Source organism: Buteo buteo, chromosome Z (assembly GCF_964188355.1).
Source record: "Buteo buteo chromosome Z, bButBut1.hap1.1, whole genome shotgun sequence".
Lineage (NCBI taxonomy): Eukaryota > Metazoa > Chordata > Aves > Accipitriformes > Accipitridae > Buteo > Buteo buteo.
Genome location: NC_134204.1, coordinates 80,365,060 through 80,391,639, shown reverse-complemented (window position 1 = coordinate 80,391,639; position 26,580 = coordinate 80,365,060). Strand labels below are relative to the sequence as shown.

The 26,580-nt window shown below is 38.1% G+C and overlaps 1 protein-coding gene across 2 annotated transcripts in view; it reads right to left on the bottom strand.

Moving 5' to 3' along the window:
- Positions 1-26,580, bottom strand: part of MSH3 (mutS homolog 3) — a 118,267-nt gene that overhangs the window by 68,441 nt on the left and 23,246 nt on the right. For both annotated transcript variants that reach the window (XM_075021416.1, XM_075021415.1), the window contains exons 9-10: positions 8,371-8,483; positions 6,881-6,995 (exon numbers count right to left, since the gene is read on the bottom strand). In XM_075021416.1, the coding sequence (XP_074877517.1) occupies positions 6,881-6,995; positions 8,371-8,483 (228 nt within the window). The remainder of the gene's footprint in view (positions 1-6,880; positions 6,996-8,370; positions 8,484-26,580) is intronic.

Genomic DNA, 26,580 nt, shown 5'->3' with positions numbered 1-26,580 from the left:
GTTCTCTCATTATCTAATCCTGATCCACTAAATGGTTAAGGAAGTACCCCTTCTTCAGTCTATGATGAAACTGAAGAAGTATGTGCTTTTGTTAGTGTTCTGTTATGACCACTGTAGGATTAGGGGCAGGGATAGGACTAAGAATTAATACTTCAAGAGTGGAACAGACTTTTAACTCAACTCATCATCAAAACAACCTACCAAAATACATATTCTTATTTTTTCCTACTATTACAAATTTCAATAGGCTGTTGGTTTAATTATTTAGGAAAATAAAATAGGGTGTATTTAAACTACTGGATTTTATTTTTACTATGAAATAACCATGACCAAAATTACTTGACTTTTTGACACTCCCTAACAGAACTGGATGAGACCAACCCAAAGGTTGTGTTGGTTTAGAATCAACATTAATAAAATAATTTTATTAGATGTGTAATCATATTAGCTATGAAAATTATTTCAGTCTCAGACATACCCATGTGGTAGTCAGGACCGTGAAGTGCAAGAACCTCACTAAATGCTTCTGACAAATCAAGTCACGATTGTCTAGGTTAATCATACTGCTGACTGCCCTTTGCACAAAATCTAGGACACTCTTTATTGTCTTAGACTAAACTGAATTACTTGCTGGGTAGGATTTAAAACTGCTTTCTTGACTTTTCACAAAATTTTTTTCAGTGCATTCAATTTTAAACTCTCTGGGGGAGCTCAAATGCTCAAACTTCTGATAGGCACACAGCAGCATTATTGCTATATTAAAAACAAAAACAGCACTAAAACTTTCAGAAACATGAAATATTCAGAGACTAACATTGTATATTTATGTTGTATGCAGGTGTTTGGGCCTGCTAGCAAATTTGTTCCTAAATAATGGGTCAAATTACAAGTATTTTCCACAAAACTAAAAAAAAAAACCCAAAACCCTAGAATCAATTGAGTGCCCTCAAGAAGTTCAGTAATAGTTTGGAAATACAGCCGACTCAGAACTGTACCCATAGTCATAACTACCCTGCTCTAGTGTGCTACCACAGCAACCAACAAAGCCGACTAGCAAAACAAAACCTTGGAGGCAAAAGCAGCAGCACTTTCCAAAGCACATGACAGTATAAGCAACAAAACAATACTTCCTTTTATTATCTTCAGTCACAACTGCTGATGCTGGCAAAAATAAAATAGGAAAGATTTCTGCTTGGCTCCCAATCTCTGTGATCAACAGCAAATCCTACCCACTCTTCCAAAGGCACCTCTTCTGCATCTAGGACTTAGCTAAACCACAGTTTCCCCATTTGCTGCATTTCAATTTGCCACTACTCAAGCCTGTGATCTCTTAAACCCAGCTGCATAAGAACCATGCCCTTTCCATCTCTTCCCAAAAGCAAAATGGATGCTTTTGGCTGTTTCTGTCAACCTTCACTCACCCATACATGAGTCTCAAGGTTGTGGATTTACTGTTTCTAGTGTTTCCCCACTTCACCTGGCTTCAGAGCACTTAACACAGAGCATATCCTGTTCACAGCAAGCTTGCTCTCTGGTACTATTTAAAGACAACTAACCCTGCTCCACTGCAGAGTATATTTACTATTCTTTCAGAATCAGATATGCTAAAGTTGTTCTCACAGCATAAATTATGTGTGGTTTATATTATCCAGGTGTTTGCTTTATCTGAGTTACTCCACCCTGCTATTAACGTGGGTAATTGAGAGCTTAGAGTATATGAATAATAGCCAAGATCAACTGCAGTATATGCCCAACCAACAATTCCAGATGTCACAGCATAGAACATGTTTCGCTTCCACCCCCTCATCTTCCTTCAGCTTGGGATCAGAACTTGATAAAAATGTGAACAAAGACAGACTCTTTGTGGGGAATTTAGGGACCAAATGCCATAAGAAGAAGGTTGTAAACAAATAGTAAGTCAATGCTGGTTTTGCAGCAAGGGTGTCAAAACATTCCTTGTGAGAAATTCTAAAGTGCTGCTATCAGCCACCTCCTGCAACAGTAAAAATGACCCTTCAAAATCACTTCAACTGGATCACAATGCCATAATTCCTTCTGTAGGTGACAGTGTGACCTGAGTTTCAAAAAACAGACTTGCAACCGTCTCAAGTACTTAAACAGGACAAAACACAAGTGATGGAAATAGCTGGCAAGTCCATCACTGAGGAGCAAGGCATGGTAGGATCATGCCATCTGGACTGAGAAAAATGTAGAGAGGAAACAAAAAGAAACACAAGCTTCTACCAAGATTTAGGAAACTTTTGGGGAATACTCATGAGCAAGAGGTTCCTGCTCATAAAATGACTTTTCAGAGTAGAAACACACTTGATGATGAGTATTAAAGGGTTACTGTGATTGCTTTAGGACAGTAAACTACAACCTTAGACTTCGATTCTTAAGTGTTACCTGTGAAATTGGATCTTCTTGGTCATTCTGCCTCCTGAGAAGCTTGCAGCAAAGGGCACTTTTTATGCTTTATTCATTATTCTCTCCACAGGAGATAGCATACCTAATTTTGTACTCTGTAACCCAGCCTAAGTGAATGCATGTTATTCAGATCAGTAGTTTTCAATTACTTTAATTTTGCAAATCCGTAAAAACTTTCCAGTGAAGCTGCAAGGCACTGTATTGAAAGCCTACTAAGAAGCAGATTTTCTTTGCTCAGTTACCTTTTACAAACCTCTAGAGCCCACGTCTTTGAGGTTTCTAAGGGTGAATAAACCACTGTACAAACCTATATATTTAGACAAGAGTTACAGGAATCCCTATTTAGATTTAAGGAGTAAAAACAAGTCTCTCAATTTCTCAGAAGCATTAGCTTTCTTTAAGTATGAAAGACATTTACCACAGTCTAAGCAGTGAAGGACATCAAGCCCAGACTATGTTTTGTATTTAATTAACCAGTTGTAAATTAATTAGCAAATACTGCCACAGGGCTAGAACATCTGATCTGGATCCCTAATGTGATAGGAGTCCCAAAAGTTCTGGCTAACCCAGTAACAAAATAAACCAAACAAACACACACAAAACAAAACTGAGAAATACAAAACAAATAACAAGAACAGAAATGAGAGAACCTGAGAAGGATTAAGAGAAACAAAAAACCCTCCATCATTTTTATTCTGAATTAGTTTTCTTTTTCTCCACTGAACTCACCCCAAGGAGTGGGCCTGCAACCTTGTTCTACCCAGATGTCTGTACTCTCTCAGGCCACTTTCCTTGCACACAGCCGCAGCACTCCTACAAGCTCCAAACGTCCAGAGTGCAAGAGGTCCTACCTCCTGCCCTTCTTCTGTGGTCTCAAAAGAGATGGCAAATCCTTTGCTAAGCACCTCTTCTTAGTGTCTGAAAACCATGCCTTTCCTTTTTCAGTCCCTCATGCTCCTAGGCTGACTGTGAAACCTCCCAAAATCATTTCAGTACTCCCCTTCACATAGTGAGAGTGCGTAAATAAACCGGTGCATTGCCTTGTATACATGATGTTTCTGACATCATCTGCACCCGAAAGATATGAAAGCCTTATGAACATCATTCCCTTGATTTCTGTGACAATTCCCCTGAAAATTCAAGGATGTTCACTATTTTAAGCTGAAGAACTTAGATTTTGACTTCTCTGTTAATTTCATCTTGCCAACTCCCTTCCAGCCCTACTGTAAGGTACAATCAAACATTTCTCCTCTTCTTGAATTCTTTCTCTTTCCCTTCCTCCCTCAAAGTCATTTTTTACCCTCCCTTCTCTTTCACTTCTGTCTGCATTTTCTATCTTCACTGCTGGTAGTTCTCCAATCCCAAAGCTACTCCCCTCCTTCAGAAAAATACCTGGCTCTTCCATTCCCTGCATTTCTTGAAGTTCATCTATCACTGTTCAAAATCTGAGAACTACAGCCTCTCTCTTCCGTCTCCAATATGCTGGAAAACATGTAGGTAAAATTAAAATACACCAAAACACATTTCCCCAGCAACTACTATGCAAATGATGATTTTTCAAGCAAAACTGGGTACTTAGCTGTATTTGAAAACCTCTCCTAGATGTGTACCGACTTCTTGTCAAAAGCCAATAAAGGTCTTTCAGTATTTAAAGGTATTAGAACACATTGATTAAAAAAAATCTTGTATCATTCGTTACTAAATCTGTTTTTACTTGCTGCTAGAGCTGTAAGGCAGTCTAGCCATATCCCAAGGTCCTGCTGTGGCAGAAATCTTTTTTTCTTTTTAGTATCTTGCTTTATTTAGGATCTTAACAGTGGATTTGAAAGCTTCATCTAAATATTAAAACAAAACTTGTTTCCCTCCACTAATGAGGATCCTTCATCATTTACGTAACTTTTCATGACTCCTATTATTAAATTGAGCTGGAATTTTTTTCAGCTGGGAGAAGTGTCTTTATCCAAAGAAGGTACAGAGGTGTAAGGAATTTTTTTGTCATTCTTCCTATCAAATAGGTCTTTTTCATCCAGATCTGTGGATCTGTGTCACTTACATTAATAAACTGAAAACTGTCTCACAACTCTGACTTCATGCTGACTTATCAGTATATGCTTACTGACCTGAATTCTCCTAGGAATTTTAAGTTGCTTGACAGTGCAATGGAAGTATTTCTCCTCTATTTCCTGCAGAATCACAGAATATCCCTGAGCCTGATAACCTTTGCTTAAAAGGCTTTCCCTTTTCAGTATTTAGATAGTATTTCACTGGCTTTAGGAATAATATTGAAATTGAGTTTGCCTAGTATTTGGCTCACTATTTCAATAGATGTGACACACTAAAAACAGCAAGCAGAATTCAGTATTAGGTGGTCAAAGCAGTAAAGGGTTTAGAAATAAATATGGTAGAATCCAAGCTCCTGAGCACAGGAGCAAAGTTATCTCAAAGAAAGTATTGTATTTCTTCATAGCATATCACCAAGATATCAAATAGTTCATTGCCTTTCCACTCAAATGCTTATACATTCACATAAAGTCCATTAGAGTAACCTTCAGCAGGGAAATGTCAACTCTAAGATTTAGTGCTTTTCCTTCCCTGTCTGTAATTATACTTGATTTTAAGATGTAGCTACTACAAATGTGACTGACTGCTGCTAGATAAGCCTTCACATAATGATGTTTCTCCTCTGCTACTGAATTACTTCTACATAAAAGATGAATTTTGTATTTCCCCCATCTGAAAGAACATTCACCTTATGTGTGATTGCACATAGGGCACTGTGACAACAGTGATCTATGAGCGTGACCATGGAATGGCATTTCCTTGGAGTTCACTTCCTTCTTCAGAAATTCTTACAAGATTTCTCCGCCCATCCAAGCATTTTCAAACAAACCAAAACAAACAAACAACAACAACAACAACAACAACAACAACAACAACAAAACAAACAAAAAAGCCCCAAACCAAACCAAAAGCTAACCAAAGAGAATCGGGAACACCATGGTGCTAGAACACCACAGATCAGAGCACTCTTTGATGGATGAGGCAGGGTAGCTGGCTTAGAAGATGCTACAGGAATTCTTTCTTCATTAGGCCTGTAAGCCCAGCAAACTTTCTATTAACATTTTAATAGTACTTGGAGAGAGGAAGGGCAACTTAAGGAAGAAAATCCATTCCAAAATCCAGAAAACTCAGGTATAGAGAACTTCCAAATATTTTAATAGATAGCCGAAAAATGTTTAAAGCTGACATCTGCAGTCAATTTTTTAAACGCAGCTGCATTTTAAAAAAAATGGTAATGTAGGGAGCCCTTCAAAATAAGGATTGAAACTTTAAGAATCTCATACAACATGTGAATGATCTACAACTGACATGACATATTTCTAAGTTTCCAGTTCGCAGCCAGACTCACTTCATTAAATCCTGCCTGCTTACAGGACAGAGGAATACTGACACAACCAAGAAAATATTTTGCACAAGATCCATGACAGATAAAGATGTTTTAATAAAGCATTTAATAAGCCTCGAACCTATTTTCAAACCTAAGCCAGATAGGATAGCAATCTTTTACACTTGTGCAAGATGGATAAAAAGGTGCTTGAGTGGCAATATCTTTCCATTTTCATTTGATTTCACCTGCACAATCCTGTTACAAATTTTGACTACTCATTTGAGCATACCTACTAAACCTAAGTGTTGGGACTACTTAAGGGAAGACAAGATTATCTCCATGTCTGTGTGTTTTTGTAGTAACCTTGCACAAATGGTGACGGTCTATCAACAACTTTCTGTATGACTGTTCCCCCATTTCTAGTAACCACTGAGCCAACTCAAGCGATTTTTCAGAAAGCCAGGATGTGTTGAATGTCTGTTTTCTTTATAATTGATAACTAGATTCACCAACTCAAACAGACCTGCTGAGTACTGTCTAAATATTAATACACATTAGCATTTATACATGCTTCCAGAGCTATAGAAAGAGCAAGTTATTTACACAGCTCTGGCAACATAAAACAACATCTGCAAAGCTAAATTACAGCATTATTTATTTTTTTAAAGCTGCCAAAAATGCCCCAAATTTTGTTCACAGAATAAAACTGAGGTTGAGATATGATGGCTGATATTAACAAACTTTAAAATTCCCCCCTAGTATCTACCAGTTTTTGCGCCTTGTTTGTTTTCAATAACACTTAGCAGCAGTACATGTTCATTTACATTACTGACAGTAATGTCTAGACAAACATACTTCATAAAGACTTTCATGAAACGCCACTTAAGAAATCACTTGATTCTTTCACTTCTGATTAGGAGCTCAAATGTAAGGTATAATTTTTACAAAGACTATGTTTATCACTCTAGCAGGTGGGTTCATTACATTGAAGGGAAGTTGTCTGCTAAAATTTACAAGATGTAAGTACTGGTGCTTTGAATTGGAAGTTTATATAAGGCAACTTACCTTGGATTGTAAAGCATCCTCTCCAAATTAAATTCTTTGAGGTATGCAATTACTGCTGCCAGAGAGCAAATAACAGGCTTATCTAAGCTTAGTATTACAGATAGTTTTTGAGGACCTAAAAAAAAAAGTGATTTTCTTGTTAACTCACTGTTTACTTCTTATGTATTTTAGAAAAAGCATAATCTATTTTTCAATTTAATCAAATAGAAATCTGTAATATATGTACAGTGTTCTATGGTATCTATAAATCAACATAAAGTGAGGTTCCAAAAATAACACTTATGGTTCCAATTAGTGTAGAACATCACAATAATGTGAACACATTATGAAACATAAAACATTTGACTCCACAGGTTTTTCTTCATAAAAACTACTAACTCTTGGCATAAGAAATTTCTAAATACACAAACTAACAAGCAAATTCTGAAATCTCCATTACTGCAGGTAACATCTGTGCAAGTTAAAAGGAATGAAGAGGTCTTGGCACATGTGATGATTTATCTGCCTTGGCCAGTCAGCAGGCTATGGTTCCATCTTTATGAGACAGCTATTTGTATTTGATAGTGTTTCTAAAGAGTGCTCTACTACAGTCCCCGTTCCAGTTAATAATAGGAAAGTTCACTCCACGATATCTCAACAAAAATTGGTATTTTTTAAAACCCTATTTAGTTAAGTTTTTTCAGAGATGTTTTTTAAAGCTGTTGTTCTGTTCTTAAAAGTGTTAACACACACAAGAACTTGAAGAAACATTTCAGATGGTGAATAATTTCCCTCAGTTGCTATATATGTGTGAATTTTAATCTGTCTAAACACACATCTTCAAGCTATGAAAAAAAAAAAAAAGGATGCTAGCCCTGTATTCATTTCTATTTAAATAATATTCACTTTCAAGGTTCACTTCCTCCAAGCTCAAAAAAGATCCCAATGTGCAGAAAATTAAGCAAAGGTGCCAAAAGGCTTGCAGGGATGACAAAGATGCTCCTGATTAACTCAAACATAAATAAGGAGGAGTATGACAGGTGGAAGCTGGGACAGGTGTTGCAGGAAGAATACAGACACATTGTTCGAGCTTGCAGGGATGGGGTTAGGAAAACCAGAGCCCACCTGGAATTGAGACTGGCAAGTTACATGAAGGGCAACAAGAGCTTCTACAAGTACATCAGCAGCAAAAGTAAGACAAGGGAAAAGGTGGGGCCACTGCTCAATGGGGCAGCAGATCTGGTGACAAAGGACATGGAAGAGGCTGAGGAACTTTGTCTTGGTCTTTACTGGTAAGATGTGCCTTGAGGAATCTGAGGCCTCTCAGACCACTGGGAAATTCTGGAGCAATGAAGATTTCTTCTTAACAGAGGAGAATCAAGTTAGGGAACACTTAAACAAATTGGACATAGACAAGTCCATGAGACCTGATGGGATGCACACACATGTATTCCTTTATCTATGTAAAAGCTAACAGAATGCATGCTTCAAATACATTCTGAATGACATACCTGTAGTATCAGGCACTTCTTTTGCATAAAAATCAGTAATCAGCTGGAAAGCATGGCTGTATTCAAAATGGAGGGTTTCCATCCTTTCTATCCTAATTCTGTCATCCCGTAACCTGCAAAGAAAAAATAATTGACTTTCAGTATTTATGCTCCCCTCATGAAGAACACTTAAGTAGGTTACAAAGGTGTACTTTCTTTCACCTTCCTTTGTTAAGAAGTGAATGGGTAAAGAATGAAGAGATGAGCTACTTCAGTGGGTTGAGAACATTAAGTGTGGTGGGTTTTTTTAAACGTTTCTTCTTCCCGTTGTAAAAGTGCAAATAAGTGAAACCCAAACAGCAACAGCAAGCAAGCCCAAAAGAGAATTCAAGGGGTTGTCTAGTATTTCTGCAAGGTAGATGTTATGATTGTTGAAAACTTACTCACAAGTATTTGCCTTACCTGTTCTTAAAGACTTATAATGATTAAACAGTGAAGCAATTCTCCTGTGCTATTACCATATTTAATTATCCTTTATCTTTAAAGGCTTTGTTCTATGATGTACAACTTGTGTGACATTAACCTGTTGCATCTTTTCCTATACGCAGCTGAAATAAAGTATTCCTGTCTTTTATTTCACAACTATTTGAAGACTTTTCTCTACCTTTTGCTAAAGGACTTGATTTCTTTCCGTTTTATTGCAGTCCAGGTTGTCAAGGATGTTATTAGTGATAACCTACTTGGCCTCAGAGTATCCAGTCTCATACTACCATGGGACATGAATTAACCAAACACTTCTAGCACATTGGAATTATGCCAATGAAAGGGATTGTGTAGGTATTATAGGAAGGAAATTAATCAATACCCTTTTTGCACGGCTTTTCGACTTAACAGGAAAAAACAGACAGGTTTTCTGCATTACATTGTACATATTCCCATCTGAAAGAATCAATATGTCTCTGAGACTCAGCTCTTAAAAATGAGAGTTATTTTCCTATAATACATGTCCAACTAACTGAGTCTTAGAGGTCTGCCTTTTCTCAGCACATCCTAGATGATCCCTTGCTTACTTCGAGTGCCTTAGTTTTCACTGACTGATCCAATTAAGTTTTCAGTCTCTATACCCTCTGGGATTCCCCTCTGCCCCAACCCTACTCAGAATGAGCAAACATTTTTAAAGTATATGGATTTCTGTAAAAGACAATTAGTCTGTGCTCCTCAACCTCCAATAACTATCAGCTATTTTCCTCCTTGCATTTTTCACTTGCTCCAACCTTCACTAATAATCTGCTCTAACACTTCCATCCATTTTGCTAAATTAGCATGCATACTCACTACATCCTTTTGCAAGAATACCACTTCAGCATTAAACTTTTTAAAATGTATTGTATGGTATCTGGAGGTTAGCAGAGTACAAGCCTTTGAATCAGTCCTGCAAGGCAGCAGGGCTTTTCTGTTGACCAGGTGTGAGTAGGGACTTTAAACAGGATTTTATTTTTCATTTCTACTTCTTATGCTTTCATAACACCACCTTCAGAAAAGCAAGGCTTAGCAAGGTCTGCAGAGCTAATTTTTAGAACCAAAGTCAAAAGAGGAGGCTTTGGGGGGTAATTCACTGGATGATTCATGCCACACCTGCTTATTTTTACAGTAATGGTTAAAAATTGTTGTCATTTTCGTTAATGCATTTGTGATTTTCTTTCATTTCATAACCAAATTTAGCCAACTCCTTAGCATGAACTTTGACAAATTATAGTTACAATCAATGTAACTTGAGTGAGTTCTTATAGTAGTACTTTTGTTCATCAACTATATTGATAGGAAATAGTTCAAATTAGAATTAGACAACTCAGTGATTTGTAAAGATCTTCACATATTTTAATATTTATATTCTAGATATGGCATCATCAAATACCTGACACTATCTGAAAGTATGCAGCTGATATTCTAGTTAAAGTAAAAAAAATGGAAGGTTATAGACAACTATTGAATGTACAGAAAAAACTGTATTTTTATCAAGATGTATGAAAACAAAATTTGCTGCAGAAGGTTTTCATGTCTGTCCTTTGTTTAGCCAGATGATCACCCATAGGCCATTTTTCTGATTATAGCCAGAATGATATGTTGATGCTTTATCTCTCCAGCTACCAATGCCTATTTCAATCAGAAGTCAATTTGCCATCAACTTTTGTAAACATCATTCTTGTCAGAACATCTACAATGAACGGCTGTGCAACTCATCCAGTGTTTTATTGATATCTTTTCCAGTACTTCTGAAAACAAGCAATCCTCGTAGTCCCATGACACTAATAGGGTTAGTCAATGATGAAACTCAACTTCTCAAAATATTTTTTACTTTCCTTGCACAACTTCTGCTACCACCCTGAACTGGATATTGAGCAAACAGAGAGGTTTCAGGGTTTCAAACTGTCAACTGATGGTACAAATGAACCTATAGTGCCCCTTATTAAAATTGCCTGCTCTCTAAACACACCAGGATTTGATGCAGAATTCTTTCCTGACAAGATGAGTTATGGAAGTTGCTTCAAGAGATGGTCATCAGCCACAGTTACAAATACGAAACCTATGTGTCCATAAATAGATGCATAAAGGATGGGATCCTAAAATACACAGATTTACACACACACAGACACTTTTGTGTATATAATGTATTATAAAAAGTCCATTCCAACCTATGCTGTTCTATCATTCTGTTACTACTGGAACTAATTTAACTGTAACCCTAAAAATGAAAATGAAAAAGGACCAACATTGCTGGGTTTTATCCCTCTATTTATCTGACAATCCAATGGATCCACTTAAAGATTTGTTGCTTACCAAGTGCTGCAGGAAAAATATTTAAAAGAGATCAATAAACTTTAGGGGCAAAAAAATCTCTTAAGAAAAGGACTAAAAAAGAATTCTAGAAAAACATAAAACAACATTAAAACTAACTTACAGAAACTGACTCAAGATATTTAAAAAAAACAATAAAATCTTTTATTGTAAGAATGAACTTGCATATAAGCACAAGAGCTCACTGCAGTGCGCTGAATAAAACAGGAGTCACTTCCATTATTTGTCTACAATTAAACAGGCATAAAGTGCATAAAGACTTCCTGAAAAACAAACACATCCAAATGAAGTTTTCTTAAAGCTCAGGAAGCCTTCCTAAGGAAAGCAAATAACTCCAGAATTTTACCTTCCAACTACTATCCTGCCCTGCCCATTCTGCTTTAGGACTATTCAAATGCAGGGGTGCAGGCAACAATACTTCACTGTACATCCATGTATAACAACACAAGTTCATAAACGATGCAGAACTTGGGAGGGGAGATCTCTGCTCCTAAAATTTTGTAAGAATTTTTTATTTCTGATGCTAAGCACAGATTTATAAAGTGCAAATAACTGTTATTTAATTTTTCCTATACACTTTATTTAAACCGCTATTTTCTCTGCACTTCTCAGTGCACTCTGGTAGGATGACCAGTCCATCACTGTAGGGAAAAAATGCCCACGCTGCCCAGGAGAGCAAGGTAACCTGAATGCATTAATCCTTTCAGAAATCCAAGCATACCATGTCATCCTCCCTTATTAACATGCTTAGAAGAAATTGCATTTCCTTTATTTGTCATCATTGTGTTACCTTTGTTATACAATTGCTTCTTGCTCAGGGGCTCTAGGTTTGAACTTGTCTGTGAGAACTGAAGAACAATCATCCTTCCTCTTTTGGTAAATCTTGTCATGGAGCTGCAGTAGCTTCTCTGGCAAGGCCTCAATGACATTTCCAAGCAGCTGTTCTTTTGGCACTGAGCGCATACATTTTTTAAAGCACAGCTTTTTTCTCCTGCCAGAGTAAAAGTGCTTTCCCACATTCGCTATGAACAACCTTTACATAGCAGAGATAGAGACAATGTTGTTGCAAGGAAAATGACAGCACAGTCACCTTCTCTGAGTATTTGCCACTCTCAGAATGATATAAATCACTGCTGCCTGTAATAACCAAACAGTAATTACCACATATATGCTATCAATATACTACACACAACACATTACCCCACAAGACCTCCAGCTTTTCAAACGTTCCATTCCAAAACCCTCATTTATGCTAGAAGCTGCTGAGAAGCTGAGAAGCAACTCCGACACACTTTAATATAGATACACACATAAATATGTACACACACACATTTTACATATATATATACACACATACACATACAGAAAAACTTGGGGGAAACTCCTTGTTTGCCTTTTACTATCCAAACTATCAACATTTCTCAGCATACATGCCGATTTCCTTCTAGTCACCTTAGCAGAACTACAGCTGAAAAGACCTCCAACCATATAAACAAGCCAAGAGTCTGGATCCAAGACATTTGAAGAATACATTCTTCCAGGTTTAGGAGCTCAGAGACAGGAGCTGTCAAGGAAGTAGAGCAAAGAGGCTATCAGAAAACCAAAGGGCAGAGGGTTGTGCAGGCACTGTATGACACTGCCTTCTGTGAGAACAGAGTTGGGTACTACAGGACAAAACACACACAGGGTTGTGCTCCAGCAGCTACTGCATCTGCAAACAGACACAGTACAAACCAAATCTTTTTCAGGCTCCTTCCATCTGCCTATCTGAAGAATGGGATGAGCCACACCACACTCGTTTCATGGAAACCTAGTAGAAAAGCTCAAGAACTGCTAGGAAGCTATTTCTAAGCACTTAGAAGAAAGCAAGATGAGTAATAGCCAGCATGGATTTCTCAAGAAAAAGAAAATCCCATCAAATCAATTTAATTTCCTTCAATGGCAGAGGAACAGATTCTGTGGACAGAGAGGAAGCAGATGATTTCCTACATACTTGATTTCAGTAAGGTTACTTTACACCATTTCACACAACGTTCTCATAACTGATCTATGGAAACATGATTTATATGAAAGTATTTATTGCAGAATGGGCACAACACCGGCTGGAAAACAATACTCGGAATGGTATCAAGAGTTCACTGTCAAAATGAAAGAACATGTTTTCCAAAGTTCTATAAAGCTCAATACTGCATCTGGTAGCACTCAATACTTCAGTTATCACTTGGACAATGAAACAAGAGGACAACTCCAGTCAACTTGAAAGGGTATGAATTTGAAGTGACTGCAAAGAATGTCAGAAAACCAGACTTGAATTCAAAACATGGTGGAGAAATTACCTAAAAAATGCAAGTTCTCTCCATCATGTATGGCTGTGAATAAACAACACATGCACAAGTAGAAGGGGGGATAAATGAGTAGAAGCTCTAAAGTAGTAGTTCTTTCCATTAAACATCCAAAGCATATATAGTTTACCTGCGAAATGACAACACAGAGCAGTTCATATCCAATGAACAGCACTATTTAGAGTGATCTTCAGTGCCTCATGCAGTTGTGTATCAGCTCATACAATTGTTCTTCAGAAGTCAGCGCAGTATCTTCTCCATACTTCCAGCAGTATTTCCCTCTGTGTTTTGCAGGTGCTATATAAAACATGAAAACTGCAAGGATGCAGCTCACTCTGATTTGGTCTCATCAGGAGACTGAGAGCACACTGGACTGATCCACCATGTGCTTGTTCTACTGTTAACCTTCACCTGCACCCCTGACAGTGATGTGCTAGAGACAGCTTCATAAACCAGCTGCGTCAGTTTGTCCCTAGAATCACCACTGGCACCACGATTCCTCTATTCAGGACTATACCAACCAGCAAAAATCTCTCTTCTTGCAGGGCTTCAAACAAATTAAACAAAAAAACCCCAAAGCAACACCACCACAACAAAATAAAATATAGGAACACCCTGCCTAATATGTGCCATACTACATTAACATCAGTGAAATAATGCTCTCCCAGTTACATACCCACCATGGAAAATACCTCTTTCTGAATCAAAGTGTGAGTGAGGAGACAGTGAAGACATAGATCCAGTCATTCGCTCATGATAGCTTGGGATCAGCCCTGTGGCTTGCCTTTTTCTGCACACCATCAAGTCCCCCACAGCTGGGCATATTCTGTGGCCTTGTTTAACTGGTCTGTGGCTATTTCTGCCCTGAATTTTCTGACATTAGTTATACAAATTTAAGGTTGGAAGTTTCCAGCAGAATTAGCACACGCTTTTTTTTTAATTTTTTAAAAAGATGATTTCACTGTGGTGCCTGTCCGTCAGAGAACAGTTCAACAAATTCTAGATGCATGCTATTATTCTGCACTCCTTGAAACACTCAAGGTTCAAGCACACGGCAGTATGCCAAAGCGTTTACCAGCTAATAGTTACCAGAAGTTTCTCCAAAAGAATACCACTAACATGACCCTAACACGGCGCTAACATGACCCATAGAGCTTGTAACATCTTTTTATGATACAGAAGAACATGATAAACTGCCGCATTCTGCCAGAGCAACCCAGTGTGCCTGCATTAAGGATTTTGAAGGAACGGGGTGCTTTGATGCTTGCTACTTAGCTTCAAGCCAATGTTAACTCTAACTAGGGGAGGAGGAAGGACAGGCAATATAAAAGCAAATGCAAGTATTTCTCAAACCCCAAACAGGCAATACACTTACAAAGGTGAAAAATGCACAGGCAACAGAAATGAATGAAACTTTACATTTATGCTATATATCCTAAAATCAGATGTGGAAGACTCCTCTCAGTGTCTCTTTCTCTGCATCTAGCTGACAGGCCATGAAACACCTAAGCACCATATTGTGCTTTTAGGACCATTTTCAAATTCTGAACTCCTCTCTCCTCCTTTTTTCCTCAAGAATGGATCATCTCCTCTCTCTGTATTGCCCAAGTTTTTGCCAAGTACTAACTAAAATGTTAATTATCTGTGTTCTTTCCCATCAGACAGGGTAGTCTGTATTTTCTTCTCGTGTGGGGTCTTAAACTTCATACAATAATGTATAGCGGGACAAGCATACTTTATAGGAAGGGGATGAATACTCATTTACCTCACTACTAGCTCTTATTATTGTGTCTGTTCTCAATTACTTTGCAGCTGCAGTTCTGTGCATGTCTCCATCAATGTAGCTACTGACTGTCACGGTACCACTCTCCCCACCCTCTCCCTGGATGCTTATTCCCATTGCTTCCTCTGCAATGGCTATAGAGCTTGTCTGACCCTTCATCAAGCACTTGGAGCATGCTATGACAGAAAAAATTCACGGTGAGGGGAAGGAAAAAAAAAATAGCTTTTTGCTGGCTTAGCATGCTTAAATGGCTCAGCAATGATGAAGTGACAAGATGGTGATGGTGACAAGGACTAGAGCAGCCAGCTCTGATCACTATTTCTAAGTGAAACTGTGGCAAAAGCTTGCCACCAGAAAGCTTTAGGAGCACTGGCTATCGTCTCAGGCTTGTATCACAGTCCTCTTCCAACCCTCCCTAGGGCCAGAAGCTTATTTCACTATTTGCAGTTGGTCAGCAAGAAGACTCACCCCTTAGCGACTTTCACTGCCTGACCCTTCTGCCCCCTCCACCTCCAAGTTTTCCTATTTTCATTGCTTAACAATTTGATTTTGAATGTCAGCAATGATCACAGTGAGCAGAGTAGAACCATATATCCCGCCTCTAAAACTGCAGAAATCACTGAGGGACCTCTGGAGGTCATGTTGTCCAACCCTCCACTTGAAGCAGGACTGTAGCCAACATCAGATAGATCATTTCACTGAACTGTATAGCATCTGTCACTGGTATAACGAAGGAGCTGACAGAAATGAGAAGCAGGTTGTAAGAGCAAGTCCAAGGTCAGACCAAAGTGAATTTTAAAATGTAACCCAAAAATGAAGACTGTGGGATGGAGCAGCCACAGCTGCAGGAACCACACCCTGAGCTCCCCCAGCGAACAGCACAGGACAAGGGCACATCTACCCGCTAATACGGCCGCACGCTAAAAGGGAATGGTGCAGCACGAAAAGCAAAACAGTTGTAACTGCTCCTTACTGAAACCATGAAGAGGAGCCAAGTGCCAAAATTTTCCAGTACGTGACACGCGCTAGAAACACACAGAGAACTGCTGTTCTCTGGAAAGTACAATAAAACTGATGTTTAGGGAAAAGAGATTTAACTTAGAGAAGTAATGGCAGGGTCAAAATGAAGAGTCCCATCCATACAACTATTTGGAAAAGAAAGCAGAAATGTAATCCAGGAATTATATCATCATTTTAATCTGCTTTTGATATATTTTCCCCAGAAGCCAGCTATAGTCCATCCCAAAATACTTATTTTTACAAAGACGATGCCCTACTGCAAAACTGTTCAATCTGCTCATATAAAGAAATACTTCAGATAATTTCATACTTGACCTTAAGACCTACAGCAACCAATTCATACTATTTTAAATTATCCTCTAATATAGTGATAACTGATTCTCAAAACTCCCCCTAAATTACCATGCTTTTTTACTAAAAATGACTTGTAAAAGAACGTCTACACCACAAGACAATAGGATGGCAGAAAGAAAAGTTGAGCTCTGTATTACATATATGACCAGAAATATTACAACCTTACCTTGCATCATTAAAAAAACCCTTCAAGTGCTTCATAAACGTTAGCAATACATTAAATAATAGGAAGAGAGTCACTACACCTAAAAGACAACATAAAATTCTGGACAGGCAGAGTGAAGGAAAAGATGACAGAATAACCTGAAAAAAAAATGAGTTTTGAAACTTGAATACAAATGTATATGGTGAATTTTGGACTATTACCTTGTCCTAAATGGCAGCTTTTCTACTATCCTACTCACAATCCCACACCTCCTTCACTGTGTTGCATGTCTTTCAAAAGTGAAGGCATTGCTCCTTGCTTCACAAGGTCACGTGTTGTCTGATCATACTTGTGTTGATTGACAGGAACATGAAACTTTCCCATTTTGAACAGCAAAACTTTTGAGCACAAAGCACTTTTCTTTGTTTCTCTTCTAATCTTTTTGGAAACGCTTCCCACCTACCAGATCTTGCAGTGAAGTCATAACCATTGTGCTTCTGTCAAATCACTGCCTACTGTTCACTAAAACTCACCATTACAACCCCATTCTAGGATCAAGCTGATGGAGAAATTCAGTAGAGTATATCTTATTCAAGGACACATCTTCCTTAGCAGCAGAAGTAACAGCCCAAATTCAGTTTGAACATAGTCAAGCTCAAGGCTTAACAATGCTTCCCACCCATTTTAATTATCTCCCTTTCCCTTATGCAGTGCCTGAGCAAAAATCTCTTAGGCATTCTTAATTTAATATATTTGAAATACCACTGGCCCTCAAAACATTCAATGTTATCTGGATCCTATACATACATATGCAAAACATCTAGTGCTTTGTCCAAGAAAAGAAAGCGTTTCCTAGGTGAGGCTGTTAAAATAAGTAAAAATTAGAAGCAGATGGCTACCATACAACATAGTTCTGGAAAGAATCTTGAATTCAAGTTTGTGACTTCTTCACAGGATTAAAGAGAACCCCAAATCAAAGCTGAATGCTGCAGAATGTATCCACCACAGAAAAACCACAGTGGTTCTGAGGACTGCTGCTGAAGCATGAGCAATGCATTTGCCCAGGTGATGGATAAAAGGATATTCTACTAGCATAGATAGACAGCATAAATAGGAAGTTGAATGGAAGTCATCATCGGCTTATGAAACATAGTTTCCAATGATTATATAAGAAATAATGGAGATGGTGACAAAGAGAGTCCATCCATGTATCTGTTATAAATCAATTTGAACTAACCTCCCACACTACTACCACAACTCTACCTGCCAAGAACTGTCAAAAACATAAATCCTGTTCTTTAATCAGCCTGAGAATTGCTGTGGAAATTTACTAGGCGTGCTGAAAATCCAACACAGACCACACTAAGAAAGTATATTGCTTCTGCAAGCAGGAAGGCCATACCTGGATTTTCTATCCATCACTGCATTGAAACCATTTAAGTTAATGGCTCTGAAAAAGAGATCTAGCTCCTGTTCAGGCTCTTACACACCTTCCTGAGGTCTGCAAAGACATGGTATGCCCACTGCTCCGTTTCAACTCTGTGTAAGGGAAGCTCAGAGCCTTTTACAATAAATAAACACTTAGATACATACTAACAATAGAGCAAAAGGGAATTTGTATGAGAAGACAGTCTAGCTGTTTTGTTGGGCTGGACTGTTGTACTAGGGGAAGACAGAAAATGTGGAGATTCCCCAGGGAGAGCCTGAAGGAGGGGGAAGGCCAGGGAGCAGATGGTTGTACTTTCCACACAGATGTCATGTGGGATTGGAAGAGCTGAAAGGCCTCCAGGAAGAATCTATCTATGCCTTGTCTGCATTAGAGAAAGCAATATTCTGACCCCTGTCTGGAAACTGATCAGCAGTCAAAATTAGCTACATGTAACTAATTCTACCCTCTAATCCATAGATTTGTGTTCACAGCTGGAGAACACCTGATACTCCAAATAAACTAGTGGAAACTGGAAATTTTCTTCTTTCAGTTTACCAGGAGTGCAGATCACAGTTCAGACCAGAAACAATGGCCTAACCTTTCTCCCATGCATTCCTCAGCCAAGTCCTGTCAGAAGAAACTCACTCGTCCTCAAAGTGGCAGATGTCAACTAGCTACACATATCTGAAAAATATCGCCCATTAAAAAAAAAAAAGTAGAAATGCTGAATTCTCTTCGTAAATACTTTGCATGACCCTGTACCAACTTAAAAAAAACTAAGCAGAAAAAAAAATATCAAAATTCAGCCCATGACATCTCACTTTAATTTAAATTTGAAAGTAAACTATATGCATTACTGTGTTTTCAAACTATGCTGACAGGTCATTACACCTGGCACTCAGGCAGAAACCCTGCAATTGTTCTTGAATTCTTTGCATAAAACACCACATTATTCTAACAAGTTATAACAAAAAGGAGAAAAATTCCAAAATAGGTCTTCAAAATTTGCATAAATTTATCTAGATATTTTTGCACAAGACTTGATATTCTTAATTAATATTTTTGATTATTAACTATCTGCAAAATAAGTATCTGATCTATATCCAGACCTGAAGCTTTGGGGCAGCCATTCCTCCAGGTATTATCCATCATTAAAAAAAGGTGGGAAATACATTTATCCAAGCTGCAGAAGAAAAGAAAACCAACAGCATGGTGTTTATATACCACAAAAGGCTCCATACTCAGAGTAACATTAAATAGATCTACACGACCCATCTGGCGGAACAATACATCTAGGTTACACTGTACTAATTGTAATCCAGCTAGCAGAGGTAAGAGAGTAATAAAAGCACAAAGCTTCACAGCTACTGGTATCGGTGCTAACAAACTGATACTCATTTGCCTATTTCCTTTACAATCACACCTCAATTATTCTTGTTACTTAGACTTGATTTTCCCATGCAACAAGGGCACTAAGGGATATTGGTATGAATTTTGCGCAAAGGAAAACCAGAGAAACACACCAGGATAAAGTAATTTGAGTACCAGGAAGGCAAATCATTTTTGTGGCAGTGAAGGCTAACTCACACTGGGCCACAGTAGTGCAAGGACAGCGACATCAAGAGATTATTCCACTTCACTTTGTATTCATAAAACCTAATCTGGAGTACTGAGTCCAGTTTGGGCCTCCAGTACAACACACCTATCAACAAACTAGAGGGAAACCAGGAGGACCTCTAAGACAATTAGGGGGCTAAAGCATACAGCAAATGAGGACAGAGTAAAGAAACCGAACTTATTTGGTATGGAGAAAGCTAAGGGGGCATCTTCTACTATCTAAAGAGCAGTTAGAAAAGCCTGGAGCAGATTCTTGTCAGAGGTGCACAATGAAAGGACAAAACCAAGCAGTCACAAATTGCAACTTGTTCAAATTTCTGCACAGACTTTAGGAAAATAAATTCTTCCCCACAAGACCAGTTAAGCATATAAGCAGGTGGTATAGAGAAGCTGGCGATTTCCCTCCCTTGAGGATTTTCCCAACTGGGAAAACTACTCAGTAGCTAGGAGATGAAGAGATATGCTCTTCCTTTTTCTATGGGCAAACTTTATATGCAACAGGAAGGACAGGACATACTATTCAATCTGATTATCTAACCATATTTTTCAGCTGAAACTGTGACACAAAGTCTCTTATTTTTTGATTTCTGACATGCATAACTTGCTGTTCACATTTCATTCTCCTCGCATGCCACTGACAGCATCACTTGAACCAACTCCAACTGAAAGGATATGATAGATTATATAACTACTCAGTCTACTAGGTATTTTCTTTTTATCCCCTCCATTTGGAGGATCAATGTTTGGGACAACTAACACATTCAAGTCACCTCTACACTACAGAAATAACAATACCAAGCCATAAGATCTTGCAGCTGTCAGCATTTGTAACCACAGGTGTAATTAGAGACCATAAGAAAAACTATTAAGCATCTCCACCCCAAAAATCAAGTCTACTCTGTTTTGTAGAAGCTTTAGTAATCAAACTGACTTTTGATTTGGCACATGACCTATACCTTGCAAGCCTTTTTATCCTTTCTCAAGGAAGATCCAGCTGTGTGTTGCTACAATGCATTTTTCGTAATGATCCTACAACCTAGTATGGCTGGAAAACTATATTATCCCTGATTTTCTTCCAGAAATGACTCCATCTGAGCTCTCTAGCTATGACTAAAAGAAAGAGACTCCAATTCCAAACTTAAAAAGATATCCAGTGAGACATTAACTTCAAATCTAAACTCTATAGGCAAAATTCTGCTCTATGCCCACTCCTTTTTTCTTTGCTGTTAGTGGAGTTATTCTCCTTCACTGCTGTCAAGCCACGACAGCACCCTGGTTTCTGCTGCATTCTACCTCTCCCCAGTGTGACTGACACTTGTCCTGCACTCTGGAACAAAACTTTCTGACTTGATCTTTCAGTCACCCAGTGAAAACAGGATGACATTTAAGATGGGGAGGAGGGAGTTGAATATAACAAATCCAAGTATGGAGTGAGCAAGAAGTCCCCAAGGAAGTAATCTGAATGAAAGCAAAAAAAGGAGCAGGAAGCTTTACTGTTACAGGTCTTAATTTGAGAACGAATATTGCATTCATTCTCCACACCAAAACCAAAAGAGGATTTGGGGTTTTGGTCATGTGCGCTAAAGGCAAATGGGATTTTTATTTTAAATTATTCTAACTCAAACAGAAATTTGGCTTTCATGCATTAAAAAAAACCTGCAGATGGTAGACAAACATTCAAAGAAGTCTTCAGACCCTGAGAATTTTGTCTTAATCCCCAGGAGGCCAAACTCTGATTTCTGGAAAGAAAAAGACAGCTGCTGAATTTGGTCACGATTTGTCTTGCACTGGCCCAATGGAAAGTGTAGTATCAACATAAAAATAGGGTAGTTACATCCTCACTGGTAACTGGGCATGTCCAAGAGAGCGACAGAGATTCTCCATGATCAAGGAGACCTCTGCAGTTCCAAACCATATCACAAAAGAAAAACTGAAATACAGAATGGTTCCATGGCCCTTCTTGTACCTGGGGAGAATAATTTCCAAGCTTGGGAATGAACACTGTAAACCTAAGGGACAAAACATATTCTACCCATGCAGAAAAGACTTGTACATTTTATGTTGTTGAAGTATGCCAATTCAGCAAGGTAGAACTCTTCAGTATGTGCCCATTTACTGCTCTTAATATACAAGCCCAGCCTGAGAACTGCACTGCCTTTAGAGGTTTTCTTTTCTTGTGAGTAGTGAGTAAAAGGCAATCACACGTTCAGCTTTAGTCATGCAGTCCTTCCCTCTGGGAACAAAGCATTCTGGCATACTAACCATATAAGTCATGTTTTAAAAGGGGTTTCTCTGCCAGTTGGTAACATAGCCTGCCTCCATATGAAGTAGTACATGCCTACAGATACTGGTCACCCAACATGCATTGAACTAAGAAACTATCATTTAAAGCTCGCTGCTTGAGCAGAATTTGGCACAGGGAACTTCTCATCTCCCTCAGATAAAGAGCTTTACATGTTTTGTAATGTTTTTAATAAAGGCTGCTGGACAGAAAGCAGGAAACAGCTGGCTAGTCAATTACACTTTTAATTAATGTTTCCTTTGATAAGCTGATACAGACTTAAGAATCCATTAAATGTGATGAAACAAACTTGTTAATTTTTCAACAAATTATTTCAGGCTCTCCTGTGAGAGGTACAAAGATGCTTAAAACACAGTGACATTTCTAATATAACAAATATGAAATGCATTAATAATTATGCCCTCTATATACAAAACTTTCTTCTTACTGCCATGTTCCTGTAATAAAAAGCGGCACATTTTAACCACAAATGGCTACTTACCTTGATTTCATATTCTATGAAAAGTTAATACAAGTGAAAAAGCAGTGAAGTTATACTTCCCATGGCTTAATTTAGTATGTAACATACAGATGCTGTACACTACATATTTTTTGTACTACTGCTTTGCTAGGATTTATGATCAATGAGCCAACAGCAAAAGGTAGTTAAATTATTTTACAAATGGAAAACACATTTGAAGGGAACAGATGAAGGCAGCGTAGGCTTAATGGTATGCTTTTTAAGAAAAAAATGAAAAAGCAGATCAGGATTCAAAATTGAAGCTCAATTTCTCTCATGTTTACACTTTGGAGGCCTTGATTTGAGTAAATGCTCGCGCTGGCAATGGTTCAGCCCAAAATATAATTTTCAATACAACAAGACTGCACACCATCTTTGCAGAACTGAACTGAAAACAGAAGTGTCAGAGTTTCATCTTCTTTTATTTTTTTTAAATAAGACAAGAATTGAAGAAAAAAATAGTATCTTAATTCTATTGGCAACTGATATTTACTATAACTTATTAGATTTTGTAGGACAAGACTTAAGGAAGCTGAATAATAAAATTTCTATTATTACAAACAAATGAAACACAGTGTTAGAAGGAATAGAGTGATAAAGCTACTAAGTGAAACTGTTTATTTTTGTCAGATGGAGGATTTTCGCATGCAAGACACACTACTTTCTTTTTGTTCAGTTCTTGTATTTTAAAATACACAAAGTTGCTGGCATAACATACTGAAATCTGTCTATAAAGAATGTTCCTAACAACCACAAGAATACCCTTCATCCAGCTTAATATAAAAGGTACAAGGTACTAGACTACATTCTACTCATAGTAAATGATGAGACGGAAGCATCTGAAAAGACATCCCTATTAATTAAGAAATGGATGTTATTATTTGCACCTGAAATACTACATGTGTATGGACTGCAAAAAGGGGGCTTGAGCTCCATGCTAAGTTCTCTCTCAACAGCCAACCTGAAATTGTACAACTGTCAACATGGCCCTGCTTCAAGACAATTTTTTTTTTTTAAAGGGATTATATTAAAAGAAAGAGGGTTTTTTTCTTTTAATTTATCACATCATGGATCCCGTTTGGAGCACAGCTTTCACAGAACCAAGAGTACAGCCTGACCATCAATTCAAACTGACATAGATTAACACAGCCACCAAACACAACAGTCCTGCCATTCCCAACACCTTCATTCTTAGCACTTTCCTTTTGCGCTGGCATAAAAGGTTGGGACAACCATGTAGTGAACTGAGACGAGCAATCCTAATGAGTCAAAAATTTATCTAGAAAGAACAAATGACCATAGTGGTTCTTCACCTGTCCCAGTTACGTCTTGCTGTTCACCATGAAGCCACAAAAACTTCGGTACTGAACACATGCAAGGGGCCATGGGAGAGCAGAAACGATTGCTTACCCCACCATACCACTGAAAAGTAATTCATGAAACTTCATTCTGAGGTTCCTGTCCACAGCACGTTAAAAATCAAACCTATTGTTTTTCAATTAGCAACATTTGATAATATGCTAATTATACATCACAGGATGATTAAACTGCCATGCAAATTTCAAACCACTTTTGTAACATCAAAAAGCTGTGCAACAACTATTTCTTAGTTTGGCTGAAGCCCCAGCTTTTCCTTTAAACCCTTTCAGAGACATAATACCAGGAGTCAAATATAACTCCTCTCTGATCAGTACCCGTTTGCCTAGTAGACTCCTAAAACAGATGTATGCACCTTGACTGAGTAGCCATGGAATCCTTCTCTTATTTACTTTCACCTCAGTCCTTTCCCTTCATTTTGGGGCATGACACCACTGGAAATAACTCTGACACACATACATTATCTGTGAATCTACAATATGAGCAGGCTAGAACAATTCTAGAAAAGTATATGTAGTGATATTAGAAATGTAATGATTAGTCCTTTCACATCAGAGCTGAGGTGGTTTGTCTCATCACAGTCCTTACCTATGCTTTTTATAGCACTTTTGTGTTCAAGATGATCCCTCATATTTCAAAGGCCTTACACTCACACTAACTTACAGAGTTCTTTTCTGCCCATCTTCCATATTACCATCAAAGTCACCATTCCAAACCAAGTACGTGTATAATTGACTGTATGAAATGCAGGGCTCTGACAGAGTTTAGATCCAGATTCCTACATTACGTGCATACTCAGGCACAGCATGCCTGGACCAAGTAAGAGAGGTGTATTTATTCTATCTAATCAAGAAACCTGTGCTATACAAGACAGCATAAAACCAGGGATCTTAACCAACAGCTGGCTCCACTCCTCAGGATTATGATTTTTTTTTATTTGATAGAGCTGGTAGTTTCTACTCTGCCATGTCTCACAAAATTACATTATGATTTTGAGTAATGAACAGCAAACAGATTCCAAAATATGCATTCCAAAAAATAATTTGATGCAAGTTAATCACAACTGTATTTGATTATGATAGTTATGAAAGCATTTCTTTACTTAGGTAACCCAAAGGCATTAGCATGCAAATTCTCATGCCAGATAAAGGCTGTGGTCTGAATCTTGACGTGTCTGAAACCTGGGCCACATTTAATTTCTCACAGGCAGATAGATAACTAAATGTTTGCTACAGTGTTATCTATTTTCAGTCCTTTTCAGCTTAGCTTCAAGAATGTTTTCTACATATTGATGCCTCTGTACACTTTAAGTCAGTGACCATTATGCATTCCCTAGCAGCTGAGAAGGACCCCTTCCTGCATCCTTCACTCTGCAAACCTGTGTGAGAACTCTATTAGAAAGGAGCAGCATCCTTGGCTTGTATTGGCTACACAGCTCCCTACGCTACATTCAATTCCTGCTCTTCAAACTTCAAGGCTGGCCTAAGCAGACAGTCATCAGGTGAACCTGGTTTTAAAATACCTACTCAAAAGAGGAGTAAGTGATCTATAGCATCTTCTTGCCTGACTAATGTTTTTCTTTGGCCCAGTTTAAATGCAAGTTTTCTCCACTGTCCTGATAACGCTGCTGCACACAGAAAGATCCTGTATGAGCTTTGATAGAGACATTAAACTTTACCAAAAAGTGCATTAAAAAGCTTGTCTAGGAAAATGGATGTTCCTTCAAATTCAGTTAAAAAAAATGAAATCCAGTCATGAATTTACAGTTTCCCTTAGCTAAAGATTTATTTTTTTTTTTAAGCTCTCTGTAAGCCAAGTCATATTGGCTGGGCAGTTTTTCTTTTTACAGCTAGGAATACTTCATGAAACAAAGATTTTTTTTATGGGCAAAGAGTTTACAAAAACCTGTACAGCTCATCCATATATAGATAACTGCTATATTACACATGTGTATACTTTCACCTAGATTAACTCAAAGCACATATTCTTTAATTAAATTTCAGAGACAAATGAAGTATTTTTTTGTCAAGGCCACAAGGAATAACAAGTACACTGTATTTGCAATATATACAGCATGCTTCATGGTGAGGCTTAACTTCTCCACTTTGAGATGCAAATCCATGTACTACCTTTTCAGATAATTAAAACAGTTTAACACATCAATTAATACTGTAAGTAAGGATTTTTGACAGCTACACAACTGTTGCCCATAAATTAAAGGCTGCCTTTTTCACTCTTTCCCCTCTTCCTACTTCCCTTTCTCTCAGGTGCATCAAGAATTTATTTTTTTGTATAGCAAATGCAACACTGCCCTGTGAATGGATTTGATGGATGGACTATTCGGTGCATGAGGAATTGCTTGGATGGTCGCATCCAGTGGGTAGTGGTCAACAGCTTACTGTCCGGATGGAGATCAGTGACAAGTGGACTCCCTCAGGGGTCCATACTGGGATCAGTACTGTTTCATGTCTTCATCAATGACACAGACAGTGGAATCAAGTGCACCC